Source organism: Hipposideros armiger, unplaced genomic scaffold (genome assembly GCF_001890085.2).
Source record: "Hipposideros armiger isolate ML-2016 unplaced genomic scaffold, ASM189008v1 scaffold_29, whole genome shotgun sequence".
NCBI classification, from domain to species: Eukaryota; Metazoa; Chordata; class Mammalia; order Chiroptera; family Hipposideridae; genus Hipposideros; species Hipposideros armiger.
Window position 1 is genome coordinate 2,909,068 of NW_017731379.1, and position 12,242 is coordinate 2,921,309.

The 12,242-nt window shown below is 47.4% G+C and overlaps 1 protein-coding gene across 4 annotated transcripts in view; it reads left to right on the top strand.

The window, feature by feature from the left end:
- The window catches only part of YPEL2 (yippee like 2), a 60,125-nt gene that overhangs the window by 10,774 nt on the left and 37,109 nt on the right, over positions 1-12,242 (top strand). For 3 of the 4 annotated variants that reach the window (XM_019636700.1, XM_019636702.1, XM_019636701.1), the window contains exon 2: positions 8,679-8,992. In XM_019636700.1, coding sequence (XP_019492245.1) covers positions 8,876-8,992 — 117 coding nt within the window. In that variant the 5' untranslated portion in view covers positions 8,679-8,875. Of the gene's footprint in view, positions 1-8,678; positions 8,993-12,242 lie in introns of those variants that run through there. The other variant, XM_019636703.1, reaches the window with a different exon arrangement.

The following is a 12,242-nucleotide window of genomic DNA, read 5'->3' on the forward strand; positions in this document are numbered from 1 at the left end:
ATGCCAGCTGCCGGTCGCTCACGCTGGCTACCGGCCACACACGGTAGCTTACAGCAGCCCACTGCAGCAGGGGCTGCAGCCTACGCCGTCGCCGGTGACTCATGGCAACCCAGCTCCAGGTCGAGCTGTTGTTCACCATCTTAGCTGTAGAGAGCAGTGTCACTGGACCCCATGTGGGATCCGAACTGGGGCCCTGCTGCTCAGAGCTGGCGTCCCAAGCCAGCTCTTAACCAACGTGCCACTCGGCCGGCCCAGAATTAGATTTTTTAAATGTACTGGGTAGTGGCAAAATAAGGAGATTATAAAAATAACCGCTTATAGCGCAGCCTCGTTTCACTGATGGTCATTGGTTTTACTCTATTAACATTTATCAAGAATTGCCAATGTTCTGGACACTGTGAGCCCTGGAGAAAACATGGCAGGTAAAGACTGGATTTCTGACTGCGGGAAGTTCCCATTCTGGTAGAGAGACAGGCACTCAATGTGCTAAAGACCATGCCAGAGAAAAAAATTATTTTCTGCATGCTGGAAGAAGGAGGCCACCGGCTCTGCTTAGGCTTTTATGGAAGCTGGGTATTACGGGGGTGAGCAGGCATTTACCAGGCAGAGAAGATGGGTTGAGGCGCTGCAGGGGGCCGAAACAACTTGAGAAAAGGTATCGAGGGAGCTTGGTGTGCTGGAGAAACGGGTTTGGAGTGAGGTGGAAGGGGATGAGCAGATAAGCCACCAGGTTCTTGGTGCCACCGGAGGGGTTGGACCTTGTCCTATAGGCTGCCAGGAAACCACTGGAGGTTTTGAAACAGGAGAGATGTGATCACGTTTTGTTGTATAAATAGAATTCTAGAATGGGCCGGAGAGGTAAGAGCTGAGGCAGTGAGTCCCATTAGGAAGCTGTCAGGGCTGTTCAGGACGAGAGGATAGTGCTGCTGGCTGGCACTGGGAGGATGGTAATGGGAGGGTGAATTTCAGGGGCAGAGCCAACTATCTAGGGGACAGATGAAGTATGACACAGAAGGAAGAGAGAATAAAGGGTGTTTTCTGTTGGGGCAACTGGGCCAAATAGTGTTAGCGTTCAAAAATATTAGTGTTTGGACCTGGCATGTTGGAGGCTGCCCATATTTTTGTCATTCAAAAGCCTGGTTGTGACAAATGACATTCATGGAGCATGGCCAGAGGCTTTGTAGCTCCTCCATCCCTCACGAGAGTCTTTATCACTGGATCCGGCCAGACCATCCAAAGCCATGTTCTTCCCTGATTTGATCCCATGTAGAAACGACTGCATTGCCCTTTGGTGTTTGTTAGGCTGTCCGTTTTCATGGAGGGACTTCTGAAAAACAGTCTTGAAAGAGCGTTACGTGATAGGAACTGTTGGGGTGTGTTGGGGATCTTGTCTGCTGGGTTACTCAACATCTCCTTTATGACTACCCATAGGAGAAATGTCTCTCAGAAAATCTGTATCCTGAACAACCGAGGTTCTTTTATTTTATAAATAAAATAAAGGAGCCTTATAATGCTGACTTTTTTTTTTTCTGCCTTGGTTACTGGGGAGTTCAAAGCCAAATTTGCAATTGAAATTCAGTGAATTTTTAGCAACTTCACAGCATGCATTTCTATGCCCCAACTCTTGTTTTTTCTTTTATTCCCCTACCCTAATTTTTTAACCTATTTTATTTTATTATTTTATTATTTTTTATTTTTTAAGATTTTTATTGGGGAATTGGGGGATGGGAACAGCGCTGGGGAATTGGGAGAAGGGGAACAGACAAGTTGCTGTCCTTTTGTTCTTCAGTCTAGTTGTGGAGGACATTGCTTCACTGGCCCAAGTTGGCACCATCATTGTGCTCTTCCCGGGCAAGGCAGATCAGTCGCTGGCTTCTGGATGGCTGATCACGGCGGCTGCTGGCCGCTCACGCTGGCTGCTGGCTACACATGGTAGCCCATGGCAACCACTGCAGCAGGGGCTACAGCCTATGCCATCGCTGGCGACTCGTGGCAGCCCAGCTCCGGGTTGAGCTGTTGTTCAGCATCTTAGCTGTAGAGAGCAGTGTCACTGGCCTTCATATGTGGGATCCGAACTGGGGCCCTCTGGCATCCCAAGCCAGCTCTTAACCTATTTTAAAATGGTATTGGCATTGTTTATATTTTTGTAAGCCACCTTAAGTCCTTTTTTTGGAGCTAGGAGTTGCATAAGAAAAACAAGGAAGCCATCAGTGAACTGTAGTCAGGTGTCCTTGGTAACTTCTCGTCAGACAGGTTGTTTTTACATTGTTTTTGATCGAAATTGTAGAGACAACCCAAAAGATAGGCTGTCTTCATAGCCAGCTCGCAACAGCTACTTCTATCTAATATCTAGTAAATTACATGCAAGTTTCAGGATTTTCAAGGGAAACTGCCTCTTCTCTATGTAGATGTTCTAACAGATGCAAGCCTCACTTGGGGGCCTCCCCAGGCAAAGTGCTGAACTGAGGGCCATGTGGTAAATACACTGCTGTGCTCACAGATGTTTCAAAGGCATAGTCCAGCAGCCATCTCTGAGTGGACTCTGAGGCTGGCATGTTCTGTGACCTCACTGAAATCAAGGCCTTAACAGAGTGATCATTGATGGGTGGATACGTACTCTGCTCTAGGGCAGAATTCAGTTGGCAGAGACATCATTGCGATATAGACTCGGGACTTTAAAAGCTGAAGGAATCCTAGAGATCATGTAGGATTATCATCTGACAGATAATCCCCCTGAAATCAAGACTAGGCCCTGTATCCAGGATGAACATGAATGGTTGGTTTTGTTTACCAGAGAGCAGTTACTTGATAGCCAATCTGGTTTTTATTATTATCAACGGGTTGGATTTGCAGTACCACCTGGGGCCACTGCTATACACTGGGCAACTATGAAACGATGACATTCAGTTTCCTGTGTGTCTTACACATCAGTTTCTTGGCAGTTTGAATCGGGGCATTTTGGTAAAGTGTTCACCAGTGGCCCCCATCCTGGGATCAGTAGAGTCAGTGTAGATCGCAGAGGCAATTTTTCCTCTGCATTAAGGGATGGAGTGGCCTGTTGTTTGGAATGACGTATCAATAATGTCAGATCCCCAGTTAAGCCACAAGAAACCTACTTAAACCACAGTGTACCTTTAAGTGGATTAATTTAGGTCCTAACCCTCTAACCACCATGAGTCAGCCTCGGAGGACAGGAACATTGCTTCGCTTGGGTGTTGTGAATAAACAGTTCCTGTGCTTTTTCACGCTTGCTGGTAAGGATGATTATAGCTAATCAAGGTTATTGAGCACTAACCATGTGCCAGGTGCTGTGCTGAATGCTTCACTTGCATTATCTCATTGGTTCTTTTGTCTACTCCATGAGGTAGGCACTGTGGCCGTTCCCTTTCAGGCAACTTGCCTAATGGTGTTGCAGCTCGTGAGAAGAACCAAGACTGAACCCAAGCCCATCTGCCCCTAGATCCTGTACTCCTCAACAGAAGTGCCTCCCACTTCTCATATGTGGCAGCCATGGGAAAAGGGGTTTCCCTGCTCCCTGGCCTGGGTTCAGGATTCTGGGGAGATTCGAATGGGCAAGGAGGTCAGTCCTCCTGGGATAAAGGCCTCCCATAGCCATTCTCTCTCTCTCTCTATAGTCTGTCTCCCAGTTCCAGAAATGGTTGGTCTGTTCCCCCTATTTATATTGCCTCCAGTCAGGGCTTGTCTCTTTCCTCACCCACGATGGGACAGAGCAGGGCTACTCAGTCGTGCTCCCCCTCGCCTGTCCTTAAAGCTAGCATACAGCCCTCTTTAGGCTTCCTAAGAGTTCCTGCAGTAAGTAAAAGATGGAGAAGTTGGAAAGTGGTTCAGCTATTACCCCAACAGCTACATACATATTTAACCCAGACCCTGCAAGTGCGAAGAATGGGCATCAGTGCCGATGACAGGGCTCTAATTAACACCCAGCACTTAAAAATGCACCCATTGCCCAGAAGAACCATGGTTCTGGGCGTCTCAGCACAGGATCTGAGTGGAGAATGTCGGGGGACAATAGGGTTTTATGGGGCCTGAGGACCCAGAGTAACTTTGCCCCCTGCCTCATACTTGGAGAAGGGAGGGGCCTCAGCCATGTCTGCTACCCACACAATGGGCTGACCGGTCTAGTCAGCAGCCAGATGCAAGCAGTGGGAGTCCGGGGAAGTGAGTCTCTACAGTGTGTCCTGTGCTGCTGAGTTCGGGAGGTGCGAAAATGATTAAAACGCGGTCCCTACTTTTGGAGCTTACCTTTAGTAGAGGCAGGAAAGGATAATTTCAATTTCAACAGGGTAAGCGTTAAGAGAGAGGTGAGCACAGAGGAGGGGCCAATAAGCCCAGGTGCTGAGGTGACATTGAGTCTTAATAGACGTTGAGGGCATGGTGAGCAGGGGTGGGAAGGGTGAGTCAGGCTGAGGGGACGGCATCCACGAAACCTTGCAAAGGTGGAAATGTGTGTGGTGTATTAGGAGGGACTACAAAGAGTTTGGCTGCCAAATCTGAGCCCTTAAGAGTTTTCTTGACACATGGTTGACACTTAAATGTCAGTTCCATCAGTGGAGCACAGAGCATGAGGTGGTAGAATTTGTTGTATACATACAACATGCCAGGCTCATGTGTTGAGTACTTGATATTTAGTAGTTAATCTGCACAAGAGTCCTATGAGGAAGATATTATCCCTATTTTTTGATGAGAAAAGCGAGGTCCAGAGAGGTTAAATAACTTGTCCAAAGTCACACAGCTAGTAAATGATAGAATCCCTGAGTCTGGTCTCAGAACCTGTCTTTTGAAGTGCTAACCCTGTATTGCCTTTCTGAAGGCAGTGAGAGTGATGACATGGTCAAATCTGCTTTTTAAATAGACAGTACTGGCTGAAATGCAGAGGGTGGGACAGGCTTAGGAGCCTGCCAGGGCTGTGTGCCAGAACTGTGGATGCCCTTACATCATCTCATTTAATCCTCATAATCTTATGTAGGTTGTTGTTATTAGAGTTAAGGGAAGCCGAGGGTCAGGGTGGTTGAATAACTAGCCCAAAATCACTCAGCTAGAAAGGAATAGAACTGGTTTGTGTTCCAGAGCCCACTTCTTTTCTACACAGTCTTTGCCTATCCTCTACCAAAACACCCCACAAAAACACAGAGGTGCACCTGTGGTTGGTCCCATCCTGTGGCTGGAGGTGTTCCTTTCCCTAGTGGGTAACCTTCTCAGTTTCTGTGGCTGTGTGTGTGGCAGTACAGTCTTGCTTCCCATCGTATTCACTGAGTTCCTTCATGGCTTGCCTGAAGAATTCATCGCTTACCCCTCCATCCTGGGGACACTCAGAAGGTTCTGTTTTGAGTCCCAGCTGCAGTTGCAGCTCCTTGGAAAGTAGACCTGTCTGTCAGGTGGGCTAGTCATCTTTGGCATGTGCTCCCTATGCATTTGGCTCTCAGAGGGGTGTAGCCAAGGTCTTTGTTTTTAATCATAATAGTTCACATCTTTTCTTTCCACGCTGATCAGCGGGAAGCAGCTGGGGATGGTAGCAAATCTTTCTTTAATTTCTACTGTGATAGATTATCACCTCACTTAAAATGGTGTTTAATTTGTGCATGTGCCCTCAGGCTTCTACATATTGAGCTCATTTGATTATTATTGGAAATCAATTTGGGCTTCACAATATGTGCAACGAGTTGGACTTCTGCAGCCCCATGGAGCCTGCAGCCCTATACCCTTAATTAAAAAAAAAAATTCATCTATTTTGTGTTCCTTCCTACACACCCATTCACAGAAGCAGTTTTTAAAATTTTCCCACAAGAGGGAAGAAGACAGTAACAGGTGACTCTTTTTTGGTCCCTAGCTCTCATCATGTTCCTCTCACTCAGCCTACGCCTTTCTTCTCAAGGACCCTTTCTTGATCCTGCTTCACCTTGCTTTCAACTCACTCCCTCTCATTCCCGCTTGTTTGCCCTGTACCAGTTGAACAAGATTTATATTTCAGCAAGCCACTTTTTCTTCCCTGCTTGGGGAAGGAGTCAGCTTTTGGGCGCTTGTGAATTCCTAGGAAAGCAAGAAGGCAGAGTGACTGGAGCAGCAAAACCTAATGCCTGCTGGCTGGACTCTCCAGGGTTTTTCTAGAACCAGGCAGCCTGGGATGTTGCTTACATGGTGGATTTTTCTCTTGTCATTTTAAGTTCAGAGCTATGGTGTGCAACGGGTATGTGTTTGTATGTGACATACTCACAATGAATATAGACTATCAATGCTATTGCTCAGAAGGTAGCTAGCTTTGTATAAGTTTGGGGATTCATATTTGAAGCTGAGCATAACCAGAAACCCCTGCTTGCGAACTTTTTTTTGGGGGGGGGAGGGGGCGGGTTTCCTACAGAAGAGAAGTGCGAGAAGAAATAATTCTACTCTGGGGAAGTGCATAATTTAGAAGCCGGCTGCATGTATAAGAAAACAGACCCTGTGGCTGCTCTATAAACCCAGACTGGCAGCCAGGGCTCACTGTTTCCTTTCCTTCCCTCAGTGTTTGTGTAAGACTGAAGGGGCCGGTGCTCTTCCCGCTCCCCACTGGGGACTGAAGTTGTGTACTTCAGAAGCGGCTGGCCTCCCTCCTCGCTTCCCCTGCCTGTCTTTCTTATTCCTTACCCTGACCTATCACCCCTTCCTTTCCTGGAAATACTGTTCTTCCTGAGAGGGGAACAGCAGGAGTATTGGAAAGTACAGGAAACCCCAAGTGGGGTAAGTGGCTCTTTCTACTACCTGTAATGCTTCAACCCACGACAGCATTGGTCTCCCATGGGCTTTTGTTTTCACTACTCACCTTACCCACTCCCGGAGTATCCCCAGGGTGAGATGAAGGGGCTCCGGATCCAAGGGGTCATGTATTATCTTCCTTCCTCATCTCCCATAATGGCCAGGCCTAACTCCGAGGCAAAACTGGGGAAATTAATTCTCACCTCCATATTGAAGTATTTCTATAATGTTCAGTTTAGCTTGATCTTACATCTTTAAAAACAGACTGAGCAGGGAAGACATTATGCCCCGGTAGGTCTGAGTTCCTCCAACAGTTGTGTGTGTGGTTTTTTTTTTAGCTGAGCCATCCTACCACCTGTTAGCAGCTCAGCAGCAGCTCAGTTTGGGCTGGGAGTCGAACTGGCGACCCTGTTGCTCAGAGCTTACACTCTTGAGTGAGCTCTTAACCAACTGAGCCATTCGGCCAGCCCTTCTCCAACAGTTGGACATCTCATGTATAATCGGTTCCCCCTGACGTGGAGCCTGCTTGGCTTAGGGCTACAGAAGGGACGTGCAGGATACGGGGCAGGAACTGCTGTTGTCCCTCAGCCTAGTGCTGGCCAGTGGTGTTGGCTACTTAGGAAGATATACAGAGCCCCAGGGGTATAGTGGCCATGAGTGATTGCTGTGGGGGAAGGAAGTCAGGGATAAGGGCAGCTTCCCTTTGGAGGATTTGGTTCCCGTGAGGTTTAGAAGAAAAAAGAGAAACTATGATTTGTGGGCTTTCTCTAGACATCCAGATGGATCCCAGACATAATCCAGCAAGGAAGGTTGGTTTTGTTTGTCTTCCTCCCCGGTCTCTCTAAATAATTTTATCTTCAAAGCATGACACAGGTGTTAATTAGCACTCTGGCTCTCCTCGGAGGTAGGCAAGTGGGAACATCACCCGTTAGTGAAGCCCAGGAGATAGGCAGGCCCAGAAGCCTCAGGTAGGTGAGTCTGAGAAGCAGAGTGAGCTTTAGATCTTGGGGCTTTGCCCTCAGACCTTTACGTGAACATATCCTGAGAGTCACCTCACTTGGTTCCCAATAGAATAAAAGAGCTGAGGTTCTGGTAGGAGAGAGATTTGCTACTGTGGGATGAGTAATGGGAAGTTTGAGGGTTGAGGAGAAATTCTGGTAAAATTCACTCTCCTAGTGAATTCACTCTTCTAGGAAATTCATTCTCCTAGTGAATTTTAGATGCAGGAGTCTGATTATGCCATGGGTTTCATTCATTCATTAGAGTTAAAGAAAAAAAAAAAAGAAAAGTGGACAGACCATCAACTTCTCGACAAAGTATGGCAAAGGGAACCACTACTCCCAAAAGAGCCGTGAGGGGCCCTGCTGGTTGGGAACTTGATCCTTTGTGTCCCGCGCTTAGTCTGCAAGTAAAGGGTGGTGTGGGGTTTATTGTCTCTGCAGGTGGGGGTTTCAAGTGTTGGAGGATTGCCGGCATCTGGAAATGGATGTGAAATCCATATGTGACTGTTGATGTAGTGACTCTCTAGAGGCTGATTTTCTTTTCCTTTAGCCATTTATCTTAGTTGGCTCAGAAGAGTGGCGGGGGCTTAGGAGTCCTCTCGTGGGGGCTATAGTTAGCACATCTTTAAGCCTGGCCATTTCTAAAGCTCCCGAGGAATAGTGGTCATGCCAGTTTGCTGGATGTCGGTAAAGGGTACCTAGGGACTGCCGAGAACCCTGATACCGAACCTCTAACTCTAGAAAAGTAGCAATACTGGTATCTCTAGTGGTTTCTTTCTTCTTCATTGGGCATCTTGACACAGTGCAGGAAAAGCGGGTCATTCTATCCTGGAATTGTTGCCCTCTCAGTGGTAGCTGGACTCTACTTGCTTTGTAGGAAGCCCAGTTCCATCAGCTAATGACACTCCCCTTATCTTGGCACTGCAGGCTGCTGAGAACCAGCCCTAGACCTCTGCTTGAGGGTGCTTCCTCTGAAGACATCACCAGTGTGTGGAGCCTGCCCCACACCCACCCCCTGCCAAACCACGGCCTTTACCTGTGTCTTCCGGTGTTTCCCGTGCGACCCATCCTGTGGGAGTGCCTCGTGGGCCACCCCAGAGTTCACTCCACGCTCAACAGCGCCAATGGTGAAGATGACAAGATCCAAGACTTTCCAGGCCTATCTGCCCTCCTGCCACCGGACCTACAGCTGCATTCACTGCAGAGCCCACTTGGCCAATCACGATGAACTCATTTCCAAGGTACAAGTTCCCCTGCAGGCCGTCCTTGCCTACCATGGGGGAGGTTTACAAGCTCTCCCAGAGAGCCGGGGATATCTGTACTGCATCTTCTGTACAGGGAGGGCTGACCCACATGGCTGTGTCATTCAACCGAGAAATAACCCTTGAGTTGGAGAGAGAGTGTACTAGTTCTCTTTGTTATTTTGGAAATTAGATGTCATTCCTATTGGAGGATAGCGGCTCGCAGGCCGGAGAGGAGAGGCGTTGAGGAGGGATTGGAGCCTTTTGCTTGGGTTGCTTGGCTTAGGTTGGCAGGTGAACACCGTGGAGAGTATTGCCTGCCTGAAAAGGGAGTTCTAAGAAAGGTGATGGAGCCAGGATATCTTGTAGCGGGGGTTTTTAGCTGAGATAAGGAGGATATTGCCTTCCAAGTCCCTGAGAAGGTTATGAGACTGTTGAATGACTAACATGGGTGGCCCTTGGGGAGGACTAAAAGTGGCTTGGTGAAGAGCTGATTCACTGGCTTGTGGGGACCTTTAGGGCTTCTACATGAGGCAATATAGCAAGACATTTGATCACAATCAGAAGACAAAATGGAACCCTGTTTTCCCAGAGGAGCCTTGGCAGCTGCTTCCTATATTTGGGGCGGGGGAATTATTAACAAATAAATAAACCCAATATCCCAGTTATGCAATCCAGGAACCGGCTCCTCAGGCAGCTGTCTCAGGGGAGCTATCTCCCTCTTGGCCCTGAATTCCCAGGGGAGGAGAGAAACAGGTTTTACTAGGCTGCATGAAAAGGAGAAAGAGATCACGGGGGACCTTTCCCTTTAAAAAGCCTCTTTCCTCAGAACCTGTACTACCTGCCATAAAAAAAAAAAAAAAAAAAAAAAAAGAAACAGACAAACCTTTATGCAGACCCAGACTAAGTTAAAAAAAAAATTAGCGTTCTTGATCTGTTTACAAGAACTGCTAGAAAAGGTGGCATCCCTTTCCCCGCCTCTGGCTTGGTAGCCCCAGCCAGAGAGGGATGAAGGATCCACAGTTATAGAACAGCTGGCTGATTTGACAGGAAGTAAGGAAGGCTGCCTGAACCACTACATCTGTGGTAGCAGGGATTCTTCAATCAGGACTGAGGACGGACCTCCGCCTTTTACCTCCTCTTCCAGGGTCTCAGGTTACCATAGAGCTTGAACCCTGGAGCCCTCCGAGTCCTGGCATCTGGCCCACTTTCCCCTCTATTACTCTCCTTTGTGCTATTTATGTTCCAGCCAGCCTATAGCTTCCTTCTCTATCACCTAACTCATCTTGTCTCGGATTCCTTGGATCTTTTGGGAACCCCTGGAGTCTGCAAGTTTGGATATGGGGAGGCTCCGTCAGTGAGGGAGTCAGCCCTTTTTGCTTTGGAAGGGTGCCTGCAAGCTTGGAGGGAAAATGTGAGTTGTCCTAGTTCTGAAAATCTCCGGAGAAACTGGAAGCCAAGACATTTTTTAGTATCAGAAAGAAGTGCTATGTATGTATCATAAGAAATTGAGGTACTAATAAAATGTATTTTAGCGTCTTCTCTGTACTAAGAACTCTGCTCCTTGACACTTTATAACTGTTATCTCACGTAACCCTCATAAGAAGGTAGGGGATATATTAGTCATTTTCTATATGGATGGAGAAATTCAGACTTATAAAAGTTGTCCATGAACTCAAGTCAGAAGCACAAAGCACAAAGAGAGCAATTACTTTGAGCGCGTTCAAGAAGGATTTCTGGAAGAGGTGGTATTTGGGCTTGGCCTTGTAAGATGGGTCGAAGTGAGTATGTGGAGATGGTAATGACCTTCAACGGTACTGTGTCTTCTCTCTTTGGTTTGGTCTACAGGGTCTTGATGATCTGGCCGAGCCGAGTTTTTGAGTTAGGTCTCCTGCCAGTTCCCTTGCTTTATGGAACTAAGCAGTATTCCCTGAATACGCAGATAGGGGAATTTAGGCCTCTGTGCCGCAGCCAAGAGCAGCCCTTTTTCTTCACCTTCTTCCTCTTTCCCAGGAGCTCTTACACATCCTTTCCCACCTGGGGCCCTCTCCTACTAGCTTTGTATCTCCGGGTCAGAGCCTGACCCATGGCAAGAGCTCAATAAATCGTTAAATAAATGGATGGATGGAGTCTGAGTTTTGGGAGAAGATAAGTGATGAGCAAAAAAGACTCTGTTGGCCTCATGTCCTCCTTCCTGCCCCCTCTGGGGCAGAAAGGCTTATTCACAAACCCAGGCCAAAGTCAGCACAGGCTTCAGTTTCATTGGCTACAACCGGTGCACAGATGGGGTGCATTAGAGCCTGATGATTTAAAGAGTTGGGTTAAATGCCTGACTGTGGGGAAAGACCCAGGGAACTATGGCTGGCATTGCACAAAGATTCCTTTATTTCTCTCCACAGCCACCCCCGGCGTGAAATCTATAGATTCTTATGCAGGTCTGCTTAAGGGAAGGATCATTGCCACAGGCCCCCTCCTTGGAAAATGGGCCTTTCTTTTCATTTTGTTTCTCTCTTCCATTTAAGAAAGTTCAGGGAGAGAATGTTTCTCCTGTTCTCCCCTCTTGACATAATCTCCTATGTGGTTTCAGAATCCGCCCAGTGGGAGTTAGGAGCTGGGAAGCAGATAACTGGAGCAGCAGTGTAATTAAATGATACTTTGTACTTGTAATAGAGCCTTTCATCTGGAAGCTTGACATTCCATTGTTTGGTCTCAAAAAAAAAAAAAAAAGAAAGAAAAAAAAAAAGAAAAGGGAAAAAAACCCAAAACCAATCCCAAGTCTGCCTTCATTAATGGAGAAGGCAGCACAAAGGCCTAGAGAAGGAAAGCTCTGAGTATGTGGCTAGCAGAGAACTGGGGACAGAATCAGGATTTCAGGCTCCCTTCCTATCAGAGTGGCTAAGCCCACGTGGAAATGTGTAATTGTCAAGACTTTAGCAATTAGGGTCTGTATTGATAGGGTGGTGGAAAGAATCCTGCACGAAGCGTTCCACCTTCCTGACTTGGCTCTGGATTCCTAGAGGCCTGGTTGCTGGGAATCAACTGTCGAGCCTCTGATGCTCAGTTTCTAACTAATAAAATGAGTGCAGTAACATTTGCTGGGTTTAATGGCCTAGCAGCCAGCACTTGTGTGCTTACTATGTGCCATCGTCATAATAGTCCTATGCGGTAGGTATACCTTATTGGCGGGGGGGGGGGGGGGAGCAGGTTTACCTCATTGGGTTGTTATGAGGCTGGATGAGATCATAGATAT